Below are 20,952 nucleotides of genomic sequence, written 5' to 3'. Positions count from 1 at the left end.
GAAACAGAGGATCATTTTATAATGATCAAAAGTGAATATATAACTATTATGAGCTCTTCTGTGATAAATATCATTGTGTCAAAATATACTGAAAACAACCTAAATGTTCCAATAGAAGATCAGTTAAGTATATTGCAAAATATCTGTGTGGTGGCACCATATTTAGTGATTAAGAATGATGCTGTTGATGTTTGTTTCTTCACAGAGAATACTGTTAGGAATATATTGTTGATTTTTAAGAAAGATATTACAAATCAACGTGGATATTATTCTCCTGTTTTGGCTAAAGTAGATCTAAAAACATTAAGACTGGTTATCTCTGGGTGATGAAATTAGAGACAGTTGAAAAGTATTTTGGTTTATCTGTCTGTATTTTCAGTTTTTTTTCCTATGGTGAATACAGTAGATTGTGTTATTGTGCCTAAGTACTCAGTGCCTCTCCCTCTGGGAAGATTATACTTTAATGCTTCATGGACCTCAAGTTGGCCATGTGACTTGCTTTGGCAAATAAAATACGAGTGAAAGTGACATATGCCATCTACCAGCAGAAGCTTTAAGAACTTTTCCATGGCTCTGCCATGCCCTTTTCCCTACCTCTCATGGGATCTGTTCCTTCAGTCTGGAATGAAGAGTACCTAGAGCAGACCTGCTGCTGATCTATAATGGACATGTAATATGAACAAGAAATATACCTTCCTTGTAAGCCACTGCAGTGTTTGGGCTTGTTTGTTACCACATCATAATTTAGCCTAACCTTACCTATACATTGAATTTATATTTTATGAGTATTAATGAAAAAATAAAAAAATGTTTTTTAAACATCAGCTGATGAGAGGAAGTAATCTTAACAGATGAAAATATCTTTAATATGCAACAATATAAAGATATCTTTTTAGGAAGACCGTAGCAATTGGGTTTTTACCATAATTTATAAAAAGGAAAATAGTATGCTGTAAGTGTCTGAAGATTTGCAGTGTAAAATGCGTTCAGGCTCTTGTCATTTTATTCAGTCATCAATTTCATTTTGTACCAGAATGGAGGTCTAAAAATAAATGGGATCTTGTGTCTCTGGCTGGGCCACTCATTAGACACGTGAGAGGAACAGCACTGCCTTTATCCTCCACAGCTTAGTGCAGTGCTACGCACAGAGCAGATATCATTAAGCCCTTACTGATCCCGGAGCAACGCTTCTGCATACATTGCAATAGTTCTCAATGGCCCTCCTGGATTGTGTCCTTCTTAGCGTCCAATATAGTTGTTCCTGCACCTTTCCAAAGCACAGGATAGGGTTAAAATGGGGTGGGGCATTTCCTCAGAGAAGTGGAAGGGAGGCCTTGAGTATAACTGCTCCTGCCCTCTAGAGGGTTCTGCAAGGGCTGCTGGCGGCTAAAGAAAGTACTGAGCGTCTGAATGGTGGTGGTGCTGGGCTCGGTCCTGTTCATTATTGAAAATCAGCAGAACGCCGTCTTTGATATTTATGCCATCTTTGACGTGTACACTGTAGGTTTAAATAATCCCATGTTTAAATTTTCTTGTTTTTTAATGTGGCAGACTGAATTTTCACCTCATCTCACCCTGGCCTCACAAGACTAGTGAGTACCTTTCCTCTGTATACCCACAGCACCCTTTGCTTCTTTTATCATAGCACTTCTTGAATGGTGTTTAAACTGTCTGGTTAGTAGACTTCCTTCCCAACTAGATTTTAAACTTTCTGTAGTCAACAGTTGTTTGCTTTTTCTTTTCTTTTTTTTAAAAAAAAAACTTCACAGAAATTTTCAAATATACACAAAAGTAGAGAGAATATTATAACCAAAATCTCTTTTACCCATCATTTTAACAAATATTAATATTCTACCGTTATTTTTTCAGCTATTCTCATGCCTTTTTAAAATTATTTTAAAACAGATCTCTGAGGCTGTATCATTTCATGTGTAAATACTTCAATGTGTATTTCTAACATATAAGGATTTTTTAAACACATAACCACAATGCTATTTTAATAGCTTAATAAAATAAACACTTCTTTATTACCATCTAATATCCACTTCATTTTCAGAGTTTCCCAATGGTCTCAGTAAATTCTTTTTAGACTAGTTTGTTTGAAATAGGAATCAATAAAAGTCCACCCATGTTTGGTTATGGCTCTCTGAAGTCTCTTTTAATCTGTAAATTTCTTCTCCCTTTTGTCTTTTCATGCTGTGTTGCAGATCTACATCATCTGTCTTGTAGATGCTCCCACATTTTGGATCTGGCTTATTGTGTTCTTGTGGTGTTGTTTGAACATGGGCATCAGGTTTTTCTTCTCTGTAACCTCAGCACTAAGCCCAAGGAAGGGTCTGAAATCGGTGGATTCCTTATCTGTGAAGCATAAATACTAGTATCTAGTGTGATCATCTCACAGTGTTGTTTTTATAGGTCACATGAGATCTTAAGTATGGAATTGCCTTGTAAAATTACTTATTCATTCATTCACTCATTAATTCAGTGTTGAGTACTTGCTATCATGAGGAATTGTTCTAGGCTCTGATGTTTCAGCAGTGAATAAAACAAAATGCTTTCCCTTGTTTTATGTAAGCTTGTGATGGTCAAGATCAGGTAATCCCCATTTTCAAACGTTTTGTCTGGACATTTACAGTTCATGGTGCCTGTGAACAGCAAGTTTGTTCTGGAGGTCTTTCCTACCACTGGTTGCTTTTGTTAGGTCCCTGGATCATAAATCCGAATTTTACATTATTCAGTGTAAATGAAAATGTTACAGCATTTAACAACAAGAGTAGTAATTTCACTGATATTAAGGGGGAATGAGATGGGAAAATTCGATGTTCAGCTCTCAAATTGCTGTTATTTTCAGCCCCAGTACTGTTCTGATTGAGTATAGTAATTATGTTTGTGTTGACTTTACAATCTATGGTCTTTCTTTGGTTTAAAATGTTATTTAGACAATTTCTAAAAATGTGTTTCAATAAAGTATTTTTATGTCACAGCAATTCTTACACTTTAGGAATAAACAATAATTAGATGAAATCTACTTACAGAGTTTAGACACTCTTACTTTCGTAGTGCGTTCTAAAATAGAGTAGGTGATCAAGCATTGACTGATAATCAGGTTTGGGATTGTAATCAGATTTGGAAGTATCTTTAAAGGTCATCAAATTCAACCCTTTAATAGGTGCTTGAGCCCCTTTTTGTTAACCAACAAACAAAAAAGACCAACAACTAATAAAAACAACAACCTTACAAGACAATTCTTGGAATGAATTAAATTCTTTTACTCATTTTTTATATTCAGTGTACTCATAATTGTAATTCTACTGAAATATTGTCCTTGCACCATAGATAGGTTACCCTGTGAATGTTACTTTAAGCAAACACAAAATCCAGGGTGCTAGCATTGGTGTTAGTGAGGAAAGTAGAGTTGGATGCAGTTTGGAAAAAGAAAAAAGTTCAACAGAGGAAATGTTGGCCCTTGATGTAGCTTGGATTGAATTTACTTCCAAATGGATGCGAGTTTAATGAGCTTTTTTGTCTCAGCATCATCCCCTTGAGGGCGCTTGAGCACATCATAAAACCACCATGCTTTTGGCTCCAGTGTCAGCATCTGCTTGTAAAACATCTTGGACCAGAAAACAGAGCACTTCCAATCAAGGATGTGAACAGTGTTCTTGCTTTCTGTTTGCTGGCACCAGAGCTTGGCTTCAGAAACTTTACTCACACTTATTAGGCCACCTTCATAAAACAAAAAAAGGATTAGATGGTTATCTATCAGTGTCAGCTTGTTGCTGCCTTTTGCCAGTATTAAATGAAACTTCAATTCTGATCAGCAAAAGAGCTCCGCAGCTCTTTGCATTTCTGTTTGCCCAAAGAGTAGTTTTGCTTCAAGAGAAAGCCCTCCAGTTTTTGGGGGATAAGCAGCTTTTATTTGACCCATGGTAACAAAGACATTCAGCTATGTAGATCATAACAAATTATGGATAACATTGCGAAGAATGGGAATTCCAGAATATTAATTATGGTCATGCAGAACCTGCCCATAGACCAAGAGGCAGTCATTCAGACAGAACAAAGAGATACTGTGTGGTTTAAAATCAGAAAAGGTATGTATGCATCAGAGTTGTATCCTTTCACCATACTTATTCAGCCTTTATGCTGAGCAAATAATCCAAGAAGCTGGACTATATGAAGAAGAATGGCGGCATCAGGATTGGAGGAAGACTCATTAAAACCTGCGATATGCAGATGACACAACCTTGCTTGCTGAAAGTGAAGAGGACTTGAAGCACTTACTGATGAAAATCAAAGACCACAGCCTTCAGTATGGATTACACCTCAACAACAACAACAACAAAAAATCCTCACATCTGCACCAACAGGTAACTTCATGGTAAACAGAGAAAACACTGAAGTTGTCAAGGATTTCATTTCACTTGGATCCACAATCAATACCCATGGAAGCAGCAGTCGAGAACTCAAATGACATATTGAATTGGAGAAATCTGCAGAAGACCTCTTTCAAGTGTCAGAAAGCAAAGATGTCACTTTAAGGACTAAGGTGCACCTGATCTAAGCCATGGTATTTTTAATTGCCTCATATGTATGTGAAAGCTGGACAATGAATAAGGAAGACCAAAGAAGAACTGATGCCTTTGAGTTATGGTGTTGAAAATATTGAATATACCACGGACTGCCAGAAGAAGGAACAAATGTGTCTTGAAAGAAGTATAGCCAGAATACTGCTTAGAAGCAAGGATGGCAAGACTTCCTCTCACGTACTTTGGACATGTTAACAGGAGGGACCAATCCCTGGAGAAGGAAATCATGCTTGGTAAAGTAGAGGGTCAGCAAAAAAGAGGAACACCCGCAACGAGATGGATTGACACAGTGGCTGCAGTAATGGATTCAAACATAACAACGATTGTGAGGATGATGCAGGACTGGGCAGTGTTTCGTTCTGTTGTACACAGGTTGCTATGAGTCAGAACTGACTCGACATTACCTAACAACACCAACAGTGAATGTGAAATCTTAAGAAAGGGTTCTGAGTCTTATTCACCAGAATGTCTAATTTTCCCATCTTAGAATAATTTCTCTTGTAGGTATTGGGATTGCTTTTTAAATATACTCTATAACCAGGTGACCATAAAAATCCCAATTATCACATTCAGGGTCACATAGTCCATTAACATAACCTTACAGATTTAAAAAATATAATTACTGATAGGCTGTATAAATTTTAGTTTTACTTGCAAATTTTACATAGTCTAAGAGCCACGGCAGACTATGTCTGCTAACCAAAAGGTCGGCAGTTCGAATTCATCAGCTGCTCCTTGAAACCCTATGGGGCGATTCTGCTCTGTCTTATAGGATCGCTATGAGTTGGAATCGACTCGACGACAGTGGATTTTGGTTTATACATAAGTCACTCAGTATATGTATAGCATTAACAAAATCTATTAAACATTTATGTCTCCAGTTCAGACCCACATTTCCCAGTGCCTATCTCCATTTGAATGCCTCAGTGGTACCTCACACTCAACATGTCTGAAACCATACTCATCACCTTCACCTCAGTTGTGGATGGCCTTTGGCCAGCCCTTTCTCGATGAACAGCATTGTCATCCTGGGAGTCATCCTCGACCCTGCCTTTCCTTCCTCTCCATGATCCTCACAATCTATGGGACTCGATGTTAGATTTTCGGCCATTGCTGTAGTCCATCATATCTTCCTTCCTGATCAGGCTTCTCTCATTCTCTTTACCATTCCAATTTGGTTCTTGTGACTGCCAAAATAATTTTCTGAAAACAGAGATCTGGTTATGCCATGTTCCTCTATGGCTTCTTATGCTCTTTGGATAAAAATCAAAATGCTGAATGTGGACTACAAGGCCCTGCAGCATCTGGCCCCTGCCTTTCTTTGATCATGAAACGCTGGACTCCCAGGCCCCTCGTTAGCTCCTACTCATCCTTCAGATTTCAGCCCTAACTCACTGCTCAGGGAGACCTCTAACTTCCAGATGTGGTCAGTTCCACTTGCCTGATAATACCTCCTACATCTTAATCTCTGTGACTGTCTCCCTTCTGGACTGAAGTTCAAGTCTCATTTTTCTGGCCTAAAGGTTGATTTCTGTTCATCCCAGTATCTTTCTCTCCTAACCTGTGCTAAAGGATCTACGCGAGTGTTCTGTGCTTCCTTCAAGGAATATTACCACTAAATTGGGAACTGGAACTTAATGGTCTATCTTTTGGGTCACAGATTTGCATGTTATTGTTTAAATGTTTTATCTTACACCATCATGATTAGCTTTTTTTTCCTTTAAATTTTTAAAATCTTTTTTAGCGTACCTGTGTTGCACTGGTGAGGAGACAAGGCCAGTTTAACAATGCTTCTCTCCGTCACAAGCTTTTAACTTTAATGTTAACAGTGCGAACCTTCCTAACATGAATCCAAATAAAAAGCCAAGTGGCTCTTGGCTGTGAGTCAGAGAAGCAACTTTAATTACCGCAGTTCTGGGACATGCCTATCAATCTGTATGCTTGTGAGCCTAGTGGTTGTTGAGATGAGAATCTTATGTAGGCATACTATAGACTTCAGGTGCAGGTGACTGTGGATATGTATATTCTTTGATCTTTCACATAATACTGGATCACATGATACACATAATGCATTAACATAACGCATTAACTCTTCTCTGACTAACTGCTTCATCTAGATTTAACCGTCAAGTACATGGCATTTCTGAACTAAACTGAAGACAAACACGTTTTGAACTCTTACATAATGCATTGGACAGGGTAAATTAATTTTCAGGGAAAGAAGCTGATGTACTAGTTTTCCTTCAAGGGAAAGCGTTTTATAAATATTTTTATCCTCCACCTTAGAAATCTAGAGGAAGAAATAATATTTCCTAATATTTCTTTCACTAACACCAATTAATATTTTTTTCCTGAGTTTAATGATTTTTTATGTTGTTTTTTAATTACTTACTTGAGGTCTTCTTGTTTGTTTTGCTTTTAGGTGATTTGGACACCCACAGTATTGGCCTCGTTTTTCTAGTCAAGCATGATTCATGAAATGGAATAAAGCTGAAAAATCATCTATTTCTTTGCCTGTGGGTTTGAGACAATATTGGGATGTTCTTCTGTGCATATAACTGAACCAACTGCAGCTATGAGTTCAGACGAGAAGGGTATATCCCCTGCTCATAAAACATCCACTCCAACCCATAGGAGTGCCTCCTCTTCAACATCCACCCAGAGGGACAGCAGGCAGGTAAGAGAAGGGTATAAAATGTATTTTATTACTTTATGTAAATAGAGTACTAATAGGATATGATGAGATTGCTAACTAATTCTGAAATTTTGTTGTGAAGTCTTTCATTCTACAGGAAAATTCATTATTTCCTGTAGATATGTCTTATTTATCCTGCTGCAGCTTTTCTGTTATTTAGAATCCTTCTCTCAGTATGCATACCACAGAAAGAGGACCCGGTGGTTAGGGGAAGCCCTGCAGTGTTCTTATCACCATCTATATTGGGAGGAAAGAGCCTGCATCAGGAACTGGAATGTTCTGCTCTCCTTGTCTTCATTTGCGAGGTGGAAAGGAATCTGTGAACCAGCAAAGGACTTCTTCCTACAAGTTTCTTACAAGCCTGCCAAGTGCTAACTTCTGTTTGGTGTTTTATGGAACCTGTGTAAAATATTCAGGATGCTAAAAAAAATTGTAGTATCAGGGAGTTCAGAGCAATGAGAACCCAGGCAATGTTTAAAGTCAATAGAGAAGGTGAACTGTTACTGCTTAACTATAGTCAAAACCATCCACTGTCGCATTTGAGCCAATTCTCTAAATTATTTTTTACAGAGTTACTTCATTACTATTTTAGTGGCTCTTCTGCCAGAATTGTGTGGGAATTAATCTTATGAATGTTCTTATATTGTCAAAACAAGTGGTTGTTTTAGCCAACATATGTGTGAGTAAACTATTTTCCAGTATAAAGTTATTTTGTGACAGGATTTTTGTTGTGTAACTGGAAATTCACAGTAAGCAGGTGTTGTTAGCTTTAAAAAAAAATAAAACCTTTCCTTTTGGGGAACTTTCATGCAGTTAAACTATTTATTGCATTGCATTGGTAGAGCCAAAGAAAGAGTACCATGAGTGGAAATAATTTTATGTTAAATCACTACCGCATGCCCAGATGTTTTCTAGGGTTGCAAATTCAGTCCACCCCTTGCCTGCCCCTGTGTCCTTTCTTACCATGGCTTCTCCATTCTTACCTTGCTTTGCTTTGGGTTTTTGAACTGAGAGACATTTTAAGCAGCATGGCCTGCCTGGCTGCTGTGGGAAGAAAGGAACCGAGCCAGCTCACCCTGGAGAATTGTGGCAAATGGAAAGACTGATGACTGCTGTAGAAACATCTGTCATGCATTGATCTGGGTGTTGCACCTGAGCTCCAGGGCCAGCATATAAGACAATGGGGGAAAACTGAGACCCTGCTAGGCCAAAGGAGGAACCTAAAGGTGGAATGTGTGACTCCTTCCTGGTTGTGAATAGAAAGTTTTATGATGGGAATGAAAATAGCATGTCTGTAAATTGATAGTGAATTCTAGAAAAGTAAGAGACAGTATTCAAATGGTTATTGTTTTTTAAGGAGAGTTCCTTTTTTTCCTGTTTATCTCAGCAGGTGGAAACTCTCCAAAATACTTTCTACTCTGGTTCCTTCCTGTCTCCTGTTTTGTGTCTGTTCATTTCCCCCAAGGGAAGAGAAGAATAAAAAAGGACAATTATAATTCTGTTTTTCCTTCCCTACCTCAAATGCTACCTAAAACTCAGTATTAACTTACGGAATTCAGAAATTTTGAGCTATAATGTGATGTGGTGTGATGGAGTGTTTTTTATATACATTTATTTTTGTGTGAAGACTGACTGTTTTAATAGTAAAAGGACAGAGAGGAAGTGTGATAGATTGGTCTTCATTGAATACTGTCTATTCTCCTGCTTTGATTCTGACATCTGTGTGGATGGTACCAAATTGCAAACTCCAGCCCAATTGTTCTCCTAAAATTGATCACCTAGGAAAAGGAGCTAGCACGAGAGTGAAAATACGGTTGTTCCTTAATGCACATTATTTCCCTTTTCTTCTTAAGTTCTAGTCCCAAGTCATTAATTAATTGTACATTCCTACTTAGATGTACCACTGTTACCTCAAATCAATATGTATAAACCAGTTTGCTGTTGTACTCATTCTCTCAGGGACCCAAGGTCAAAGACATTCCTTTCTCTTTTGCTTTTCCCACATTCAGTAAGTAAACAAATCCTACTGATTATTTTCTCCTAATATCAGCCTCATTCATCCTTTCTTCCCATTCCCACTGTCGGCTCCCTCATGTCATCACCAGGTCAAATTTCATTAACATGGCAGATTCACGTTCGTTCGAAATCCTTTGGTAAATCTCTTCTACCTACACATTTAAGGCCAGATTTCCTTACGTGGTATCCAGTGATCCCATGATCTAATCAGCCTCCTGTCCCATTTTTCTCCCAACCTATACAGTCTTATCTGCTCATGGTTCCTAAAACTGACTTATCTTTGTCTCTGCTCATGTCTTTCCTGTGTGGAATTCCTACCACCCTTCTCTTGACTTGATGCCTCCCTATCCTTCAAGGACTGGCTTATGTGACACTTTCACTGGCCATTCAAACGCACGTTGTGCTCTTCCTTCTTTGAGCTTTTCTAGAACCTTTTGATAGTATTTGACATTTTTACATTGTTTATCTTTTTATGTACTCATCTCCTCGACAATATTGTAAGCTCTTTTTAATAATCTTCACAGACAAAAGCCTTGCACATCAAATGTCTTAATGACGTCCTGGAGGATATTTTTAAACACTTGCAACAATATTAATTGTCTTTTTATTACAGATTTTCCATTCCAGGTTTGTCTTCTCCCATCTTCCTTCCTCATAGATAAGTAAAACAGAGAACATCCACCAAGTACATAGTAGTAATTGGCTGTCTTTCCTGTTACTAAATTATATGACACAACACGTGAAGGAGGAGAGGAGTTGGGAAATAAAGTGATTCAGTGCCCCTGTGATTTCACTAAGTGTTTGTTCACCAATAAGAGGGTCAAGATTCCGCTTAGTATTTAGCAAATTTGAAGACTTTAGTATTTTCTCTATTATGTTTCAGTTAAGTCTGATATTAGATGTTAGAACATCTTATAAAATTGGTGTGTGTTTGTGTGTGTGTGTGTGTGATCACCTATGATTCATAAGCTAAAAGAAATATATGTCCTCAGATTTTCCAAGAGAGAATAAAGGGATTGATTTTTAGGACCTATGCATAAACCAGCATTTCCCAAATTACTTGCCAAGAAATGTTTGTCCCATGAGATACTGCATGAAAAGAGGATGCTATTGTCAAGTAAATTGGAGTAATGTTAAACACAGTATCTCTTTTGCAATATACATTAGTAAATTAAGGACACTGGTAAATCCTGCATTAAGAACTTTATTTCACTAGCAGTTTCGGAATTTATTAGATTGTGGAACTGTTTTTGTTTTTTCTCCCCCTAAGATGTAGTTAAAAATCCAGATTCTTCATTCTATTAAAATATTGGAAGATCTAGCAACACTGGGCCGAGATCCCAAATGGCAGTACTAAAAGGGGGCTCAGTGGTGGCTTTCCCTTTTAGATTAGACATTTACTCTCCAGTTGGCCACAGTAGCTCCTACTGCCTGTCCTATTTCAACACTTGTGTATGTTGCCTGCCTGGCCCCTGAAAGCATTTGAATTTACTAACACTGACACCAGTTGTCAGTAGGTCAACTATAGTTATACTTAAATTATCTAGGGTGATCTCCACTTAGATGTTGAGAAGCCATCTCAAACTTACTGTGTCCAAAACAACTCTTAGTTTCCCTCTCAAATCTGCCCCTTCCCAGTCTTCCCCATCTCAGTAAGCACCAACTCATCCTTTCATTTGGTAAGACCAAAAACCTAGGAGTCATTCTTGATTCTTCTCTTTCTCTCACACCCAGCTTCTAAATCATTAGTGAATCCCATTGGTTCTATTTCAGAACGTACCTGGAATCTGACCAGTGCTAACCACTTCCTCCATCTTTACCCTGGTCTAAACCGCCATCATTTCTCATCTAGACTATTACCATAATCTTTTAATTCATCTCCCTGCTTCTAGCCTTGCCTGATATACAGGTCATTCTTTACATAATAGAGTGATCCCTTCAAAACCTAAGTCAGATCATGTCACTCTGCTCAAAGCCTTCCGGTGGCTGATCATTATCTGCAAGGTTATTCATAATCTGGGTCTGCCTGCCCTTCTGATCCCATCTCCTAGCACTCTCCCCTTCACAGTTCTCTCCAGCACGTTCCTCAGATGTGCTAAGCACGCTCCCACCTTAGGGCCTTTCATATGAGGTACTCCTAGCCTAGCGTGCTTTTCCTCCAGGCATCCCCAGGCTTCCCCATATACTTGACTCAATCTCCAAATGTATCCTTTTTGGAAAGCCTTCTTTTCCCTTGCCTGAGTATTCTCATCACTCACTGTCCACCATCCTATTTTATTTTTTGTGAAAGTACTAATCACAACCTGACATGTTACACATTTGTTGATCTGTATATGTCTTTATCCTCTTCCTCTATTCCCGAACACTGGAATGTAAATGCCATGAGAATAGGAGTTCTATTTTGTATACCATTGTGTCCCTGGCACACAGCACAGAACAATAAATTTTTAAGTGAATGAGGAATTGGTATAGAGAGGATTATTGTGAACCAGGTTTTCAGAGGCTTGTGGAGGAATAATGATGAGGTCAGTAGAAGACAGAAAGGATAGAGAGTGGTGTAGTTGGGAGTTCTGAGTCTCACAAGAAGAGTAGATTTTAAGAGTAGAAGAGGTATGGCCCAAAGGTGGTAGAGGGGTGCTAAGAGAGTGTAGACCCTTCTCTTTGCTCCTGAGAGAGTAGATGTGTGGTGGAATAAATGGCCTCCACTTGAGGCTTATGAAGGAAATGGCATCACGCAAAAGCAAAGAGTTGGGAGTGTTCTGTGCAGATGTTAAAAATGTTGATGGGAAGATCTATTTTGAAACATGGAATTCTTCTATAAAACATATTATAATCTTTATTGTCTCTCTCATAGTACTTACTTATGGTAGCATTATGTAAGAGGCTTACTAAGTTTGTGATGGACTGACTAGATTTTGTTTGTTTGTTTTCATAATTACCCTTATGCTTACGTATCTTAAGGAACTTTTTGAAAATATGCATGTATGAGACCACCCTGTCAAGACAGTTTCAGTAGTTCTGGGATTAACCCAGGAATCCACATTTTAAAAACCAAAGCCACTATTTGGAGGCTTGTTTTCCAAACAAGATCACATTCACAGGTACTGGGGTTAGTACTTCAACATATGTTTTGGGGTGGAACACAACTCAATTCATAACAGTACCTAAACTCCAATTTATATCATCTCCAACCTTGTTGGTGAGGAGGACTATAACTTGAAATCTGCCGATAACAGAATCAGAAAAGCCGTAGCTCTGTGAAGAATTCCAGTGAACCCAGGGATTTGCAGAACTATCCTGGAGCCCAGCTCTCAGTTCCTGCTAGCTTGATCTGAAAATCTGCTTCCAAGAGCATCCTCCATGGACCGATGCTGGTGAATAAAGCCCTCGGTGCTAGATATATTCAAACTCTTGAGTTGCTTCCAATTTCAAGTTAGCTTTTTGGGGAATCTCCCCATCCCACAGAGCAAACTTTTTAGGACTTAGGACCAACGTCAATGGGAAAATAATATTTGCTTACAAAAACTCACATTATGACCAACTTTTGTGATTTACATGCATTTTGTAAATTGGGTGTTCTGAAAGTCTAAGTATTAGACAAAGTTAGTGAATAAACCAATAAAACAATACCAGCAACAGCTAATATTTCTTGAGGTTATGCTGTGGAAAGTTACAACTGTCATTATCCTCATTTTTCAGAGAACTAAACTGCAGCATAAAGTGATGGAATAACTTGCCCACAGCTATTGAGCAGCCAAGACAGGGTTTGTTATATGGAAACTCAGTTCTGGAGCTCCTGCTCTTGGCCGCTCCACTGTTTGTCCTGTTGTAAAACACGTGGCAAGCTGAATGCCCAGAAGAAGGATTTCTAACTGAACTTTGGAAGACAACATTTGTCAGTAATTTTTTAAAAATATTTTGTTGTGTTTTAGATGAAAGTTTACACAGCAAATTAGACTTCCATTTAACAATTTCATACACAGGTTGTTCCGTGACATTGGTTACAATCCTTATAATGTATCAGCACTCTCAGCATTTCCACCTTGCCTGCCCTGTTCCCATCCATCCAGTTTCCCTGCCTCTCCTTGCCTTCTCGTCTTTGCTTTTGTGTAAATGTTGACCGTTGGGTCTCATATAGTTGATTGTTCTCAGAAGTACATTTCTCACAGGTGTTATTGTTTATTTTATAGGCTAATCTATTATTTGGCTGAAAGGTGACCTCTGGGAGTGCTCAGTTCCACATTAAATGGGTACCTTAGAGTGATAGTCTTATAGGCTCCTCTGTTCTGTATCAGTCCACTAAGTCTGACCTTTTTTATGATTTGAGTTTTGTTGTGCATTTTTCTCCGTTCTAACAAGGACCTGCTATTGTGTCCCTGATCAGAACAGTCGGTAGTGGTAGCCACACACCATCTAGTTCTTCTGGTCTCAGGCTAGAAGAGGCTGTGGTTTGCATGGGCCATTAGTCCTATGGACTAATTTCTTCCTTGAGTTTTTGGCTTCCTTCAGTCTCCTTTGCTCCACATGGGAAGAGACCAATAGTTGTATGTTAATGTCAATAATTTTTGAGTTATATATTGCCTCTTCATTTTTCCCCTCAGTAGTAATAATGATTTTTCTCATCCTCATTGGTCTAAGAAAACTATAGGCTACATGGTACCTAGACCAACGTGTTAAGAGTTATCACTGAGCAGTGGTATCATTGGTGAACTTTGTGCTTTTTTTCTCTCTTTTGTGTATTTTCACTACATGTTTTACTTCTGGAATCAAAGGTTCTGATCATATGTTTATTGAAAACTGCTGTTAGCTTTTTCCATTAAAAGAAACGAGCAGCCCCCTGGTTTTCTTGCAATCCCCACTTGGAGATCACTCTTGCTGTCGTGTGGTGTTTACAGTATGTGTTCAGTCTGTTTCAAGTACGCTAAAATTGAAACCATTAGAAAGAAACTTGCCACCTGGCACTCAGATGCCCATTATCCATGACTGATTCAGAACCCATCGTGACTCGGGTAAGAATCTGCTGCTTTCCTTGCCAGAACCCTTTGATTCTCTGGGCCTGCCTTATAGGTGTCTCACTTAAGGTTATCTCTTATTGCCTTGAAATAACTGGCTTTGGATAGCATTTTTATAGCAGTGTATTTGTCTGTCAGGTCAAAGTTAATACTTCCTGTTAGGTTTTTAGGCACAACTCCACATGAATATAGCCACAGTATAATCAGTTACTGAACCCCAGAGGGTCTCATTCAGTAGTAGGTCATTGAAGAGGCCCAGGAATCTGTTGTTTATAGACTCTTCCCCAGGAGATGCGGTTGTTCGCCCAGGTATGGAAAACATCACTCTTAAAGAGTGCACTTCAGGTGTTTCATTAGGACTATAAGAACATCATCCCAAAGGGCTCTAAGACTATACAACTGCTTTATTTGATTTTTAACTTGAACAAATAGAAAATTTTACCATCCCTCTGCCCAGTATCCACAGTAACTATATGTGGCTCTAAGTAAAATACTGTCACAAAGGTAGCAGAAAGTCCATATGCATATTGTAGACTTCTTGGCCTCAAATTCTGATTAAGAGCCAGTTTTGTAAAAATTATCACAGCCAATGTTGATGAAGCTTCAGGGTAGTGTACAGACTTATGCACTACTGGTAAGCATGTTAATTGATTCTGGAGGGAAATTTAGCAATATGTACCTAAAGTCTTTAAAGATCATAACATGTGACTAGTAACTTAGCTTCTAAAAAATGTATCTTGAGAAAATAATCAAAGCTATAGGTTAAGATTTCTTTGCAAAGATATTCATTAAGTTTATTATCTATTTATTTAATTTATTACTAAAATATTTTTATATAGGAAATGTTTTTACATAAGAAATTCATATACCTAAAATATTTTTATATAGTAAAAATCTAGAAATAGTCTAATATTTAACGAGGAATTATTTAAGTAACCGTTTGGACAGCTGCTGAAAATGTTTTCAAATATTTAATGCTGTGGGAAAATTGTATATTACTAACTGAAAAAGCAACTTATTAAATTGAAAACATAGTATAATTCCAATTTGATTATTAAGAACTGAATATATACATATGTGCATTGAAGAAATGCTGAAAGAGAATATACCAAGATCCTGAGTTTATTGCTGGTGCAGGTATTTTTAATTTCTTTTTTCTTTTCCCCCTAACTTTCTGCAATGAATGGGTATTGCTCCTATAATCAAAAATACATATTATTTTCAAGTTCCTATTTTGTGAGGTGTGTGCATGTGTAGCTTTGAAAACAGTATTTGCAGGATAGCAAATAGGATGTGTATTATTTTAATAATAAACTTGTAAGTCCTAACTCCATAAATAAGAATATAAAAAATTAAATGAATTTGAAGGATATGCTGACAGGAAACTTGGAGCAAGTTTTTAAAACCAACCTTGAGTTGCTGAGGCAGGGACTGAGCAGTTTTTTGTCCTCTTTACTACCTATATAATCTTGTGATAATTTTTTGCTTTTGAACGTTGTAGTTAGGTGCTGTCAGGTTGGTTCCAACTCATAGTGATGATTGGCGTTTATTAAGCACTTTCTTCCATTTCAAACCCTGTGCTATGTGTGTTTTTTACATTACCTTATTTCATCTCATGTGAAAACCAGCTCCTCCACAAAAAAACAGTTATGTCACATGTTGTCATTAGATGCCGTCAAGTCAGTTCCGACTCATAACGACCCTATGTACAGTAGAAGGAAACACCACCCGGTCCTGCGCCATCCTCACAATCGTTGTTATGCTTGAGCCCCTTGTTGCAGTCACTGTGTCAGTCCATCTCATTGAGGGTCTTCCTCTTTTTCTCTGAGCCTCTACTTTACCAAGCATGATGTCCTTCTCCAGGGACTGATCCTTCCTGATAACATGTCCAAAGTACGTGAGACGTAGTCTTACCATCCTGGCTTCTAAGGAGCATTCTGGCTGTATTTCTTCCAAGACAGATTTGTTCGTTCTTTTGGCAGTCAATGGTATATTCAATATTCTTTACCAGCACCACAATTCAAAGGCATCAATTCTTCTTTGGTCTACCTTATTCCTTGCCCAGCTTTCACAGGCATATGAGGCGATTGAAAACACCATATCTTGTCACATATCTCATGGTAATTTAAATTATGTCTGCCAGAAAGTTTGAACTCAGACACTGTATGTATTAAGGCAGATATTTATTTGCTCATTCATTCAGCAAGTATTTATTGAGTATTTCTAGGCACAGTCCTACATGTATGTTCTGAGTTTTACAAGGCTGATCAAAATAGTACAAGCCTCTACCTGAAATTTACATACATAAATGTACAAAGATATGTACAAGATACAGGGCTTTTTTTTTTTTTTTGCTTGCATCATTAGCAAAATCATGTGAGTGAGTATCATACTGAGACCCTTTGTTCTTGGCAATTTTAATAGCCTTATAGAAAATGACAAATTAACTTGCCTTTAATATTCAGGTCACACAGTACTATTCTCCTGCCTTTTTAAGTTAACTCTACATGTCCCAGACCCTTCGCTCTTGAAATAGCTCCGTGTTTGTCCATTTTATATTCCATTTGTTTATAATTGATGTTATGTGGTATGATCATTATATGCTTTTACTCCATCTCACCATCATGAGGTCACTGGGGTTTCCAGTGATTTTGTTACTCTGTTGTGAGTGCTGAGAGTACAGAATAAAGTGCAAGTTCACCAGTAAGGTCTGGTTCTATTTCTACATAAAGGCAGCCATGGGATTTATAAGTATTTTATTCTTATGCCTTTTACTACTTCAAAGTCAAGATCACTTAACTGCTCTCAGCAATAAATGGACCACTTCATGGGTCCAAATGGTCTTTTCTTAAAGTGCAGGGTTTTCAGAAACGTGCGAGTTCATTATGGGGCTATAGCTATCAGTTCAAAATGACTTTCATATTTCTGTGTAGGAAGAGTCAAAACTGTGATGACTTTGCATTTATCTCTTCAGGGTTTCCCACATGTGCTGTGTAGACTTTTTCCAGCCACTATTTATAAACTGTTGTACTTTCATTCATTTTAGTGACATTTATATGGAGATTTATTGTTAATGCAATTCTGTCATCTTTCAGTGAGGTTGAGATAATTGTGACTGTTGAAAAAGCAGTAAAAGTATTACTGCTTCATCTGTGGCCTTCTGGCTTTGGTGATTTTAATATTTGTGCTATTCCAAAATTTTTTTTTCTTAAAGGAAATTGAGAAGATAGCCGGCAAGTCCCTGTTCATCTTCTGTTACAGGCTTCAGAAGGGCTGAGAGTATGCTTTGCCATCCACTGCTCTTGATTTCCCACTGGCACGTAACTAGGGCATCTGTCTTCACTCACTTTGTCAGTTTCCTCAGTAAATTCTGCCACTCTGGCCACAGGTAGTGCTAACTATGGTTACTCAGTTAATTGGGAAACATGATGGTCATGTAAGATATAGATTCATCACTCCCAAAAGTGTATATCACTTATGGAGTGCCTCTGACCCACCAAAGGTCACAGTCTTACAGGGTGTTTGGAGTCATCTTTCTGTGGCAATGACAATGCATAAGATTCCTTGACATTCTTATAGCATTTATAACTGAGATGTTAGCTGTCATTTATTGAGGACCTGCTATGTGCCAACCTCTAGGCAGCGCAGTGCATACACTGGGTGCCTACTCTGTGACTTACAACACCTTGTAAGGTAGACATTATTATCCCCATTTTATAGATAAATGGTACTGGGGCTGAGAGAGGTTAATGATTTACCTAAATCACATGGTAAATAGCAGCATGAAGATTGGTACACTGGTCTGTATGACAACAAAACTTGTATTCTTTTCTTGACATCATACACTGCATCCCTGAAGTAAAAGCTAGCTGACTTGCACTTAATTATTGAAAATTGGAAATTAACCCTGAGGTTGCCACAAGAGTGTCAAGGAAATTAACCTTGAGGTTGCACCATATTTAACAGTGGTGTAATCTTTTCTTTTTTGTTTTACTCATTTCTATGGCTTTGTTTCCATGGTAGAGGATGCCTTTTGATGTGTTCAATTAATCTTAAGGGCATCTGCTACTTGAAATTGCCGTAATTTTGGTCATTTAACTTTAGCTTTAACTTTAGGAGAAGGTAATATTCAAAAGCATGGGCTCTAGAGTAAAATCTTAATTCGGATTTCAGCGCCCAACACTTACCGGCCAAATGACGTTAGGCAAATGATTTAACCTCTTGTGTGTAAGTTCAATCAGCGATAAAATAAATTTAGAACTTACTACTCACAAGGTTGTTGTGAAGATGAAGTGAAGCTATCCATGTAAAGCATAAGGACAGAAATATATAAAGGACTCAAAAATGAACTGCCATTATGCTCATCATCACCATCAATACTATCATATAAAGGTTACTATTACCACATTCCATGGGTTGGTATGTGAAAATTAGACATAATGAGAAGAGACACATGCCTAGAAGACAAAAGCTTGAATAAGACCAAGTATCTTAGAAATTTCAAAATCATTTTGTGTATTTTACTTTGAAAAATATTTTATATTATTCATGAATATAAAAATAACTTAGATAATATCATCACATGAACAATTTCAGTGGAATTAACCCTCAGAGAGCCGTGGTCCAGTTCTCCTTATTACTGTCCTAATTTTGTATGGAAAGTGAGTCTATAAAGAAATTTTTATCCACAGCCTAAAATATTTCCAGTAGTTCCGTTATATCTTTGAAATGAAATTAAAGCAAATAAATGACAGGTCCAAGAAAGCAGAAGGCCTGCTCAACCGATCTTCTGGATGCTCTTCTTTCCGAGAGTCCTGTTCCACTCTGCGTGAGTTGCGCTAAACCGTTCAGCCATTATTAAATATCTCATTGTCTGTCTGTTTACCCATATCTTTGATACCAAGTAAACTAGAATAGAGTCATGTTGGCATATTTCCAGTTGCTGCCCAGGAGGTATTGAGATCAGTGAACACTAACCTGGGAAATAAACTTACCAGGTTAGAGGGCGGCAGTGAAATATGTGTTCTGGACGCCTGGTTTCAAGCTAAATATGCAGCTCTTCCCCCTAAGCGGGGGAACAAGGGGTGGGTCAGTACTTTTACCTACTGTGTGTGTTGCTTAAAAAACTGACCTGGAAATTAAGTTGTAATTTTAGCATTTGAGAGGAAACTTGATTTTAGAAGACTAATGAGTTTATGTAACCCTTTATTTAACTTGCTTATGTAATATGTATAATGCCTTGAGCCTATGTGGCATGTGTTTCCAAGTTACTGTGAAAGAATATGAAAATAAACATCTTGTGAAGACAAGTACAAAAAGTTATAGCATGCATTATGATCGTATGTATGTGATTATATAACTATTCAGAGATATGCTTTTGGTTTTACAACATGAGTTTGAAGATCTAATTCTTAAGGTAGTGGATTAACTTATTATTGGATAGACACCGATAGTTTAGGTTCTTATACAAATGTAACACTGGAAATCTTATATAAGAACTTCTGGGATCTTCGTCATCATTCTGAAAGTTAAATGAAACTGCTTATTTGTGAAACTGGTTACATTTGTGATAATGGGTATCAGCTGATAATTTTATAAATGATGGGGTTTTCTTTCAGTAAAATGTATACCATATATTTATGGTAGCTAGTTTGAATAAAAAATGTATTAATTACTGTTTTTAAGTGAACATTTTTGCCTTAGCAAATCAACATTTGTAATTTAGATTTTTCACTCAGTTGGAATATGTACTATATTGTACTGTACTTGAATTGAACAACCTTTTTACTTCTCTTTAGCAATCTAAACTTATTTGTGAAATCAGGTGGAAAAGAAACGACTATTGTGTTCTTTGTGCAGGTACTGCAGTAGGTATTTTATAGATGTCATCTTGTTTAAATTGGGGAAAGGAGAGTCCAGCCTGGTTTGTTAGGTTGCCAACCCTCTGATTCACAATATTCTAGCAACATTTTAATATATTCAGGTATCTATAAAGACAAAACTCATTTTTAGCACATGTTAAATATACCAAATTGATTTCTGTATCTGTGGTTTGATTTGGAAATTAGAGAATTTAGTTTCCTTCTCCTGGCCAACTTCCTTGAGTTAATCCTTTATTTCTTGCCTACATAGTTGCTAAGATCAAGTTTCTTCCCAGGATTTGCTTTTCTTACCATGTTTTGTTTTGTGTGTGTGTGTGTGTGTTTTAATTGAGGGCAGAGGAGGGGAGGAGGTTTGTGTATTTTATTGCCCAGTAACCTGGAAGTACATGGGTTGTGGGGGCGGGGAGGGGTTGTTCTTAAAGAAAAGCTCAGACATAAGATACCTGGCTGGAAAAAAATGACAGTAAGTAAAAGCAGCAGCCACATGGAACAGGTTTAAAGCATGGGTTTTAAAAAAATGTTTTTAGCACTATTAGGTCTTTTTCTGATAAGACTTCTCTCTAGAATATAAGTGTCACGGGAGTAGTTCTGTTGTCTGTTTTTTTTTTTTTAAATATTTTATTGTACTTCAGGTGAAGGCTTACAGAACAGATAGTTTCTCATATAACAGTAACACACATGCTGTTTTATGACATTGGTTAACAACCCCACAACATTTTAACCCTCTAAATTCTCAACTTTTTTTTTTTCTTTTGTGA

At 37.5% G+C, this 20,952-nt stretch overlaps 1 protein-coding gene across 1 annotated transcript in view; it reads left to right on the top strand.

The window, feature by feature from the left end:
- OSBPL6 (oxysterol binding protein like 6) overlaps positions 1 to 20,952 on the top strand; it is a 137,931-nt gene that overhangs the window by 24,331 nt on the left and 92,648 nt on the right. Inside the window, exon 2 of the mRNA XM_023730493.1 lies at positions 7,012 to 7,266. Within this exon, the coding sequence (XP_023586261.1) occupies positions 7,165 to 7,266 (102 nt within the window). The 5' untranslated portion in view covers positions 7,012 to 7,164. The remainder of the gene's footprint in view (positions 1 to 7,011; positions 7,267 to 20,952) is intronic.

This window comes from Trichechus manatus, unplaced genomic scaffold (assembly GCF_000243295.1).
Source record: "Trichechus manatus latirostris isolate Lorelei unplaced genomic scaffold, TriManLat1.0 scaffold00037, whole genome shotgun sequence".
Taxonomy (NCBI): domain Eukaryota; kingdom Metazoa; phylum Chordata; class Mammalia; order Sirenia; family Trichechidae; genus Trichechus; species Trichechus manatus.
Note: the sequence above shows the minus strand (reverse complement) of the source record. Positions and strands in the feature narration are given on the sequence as shown.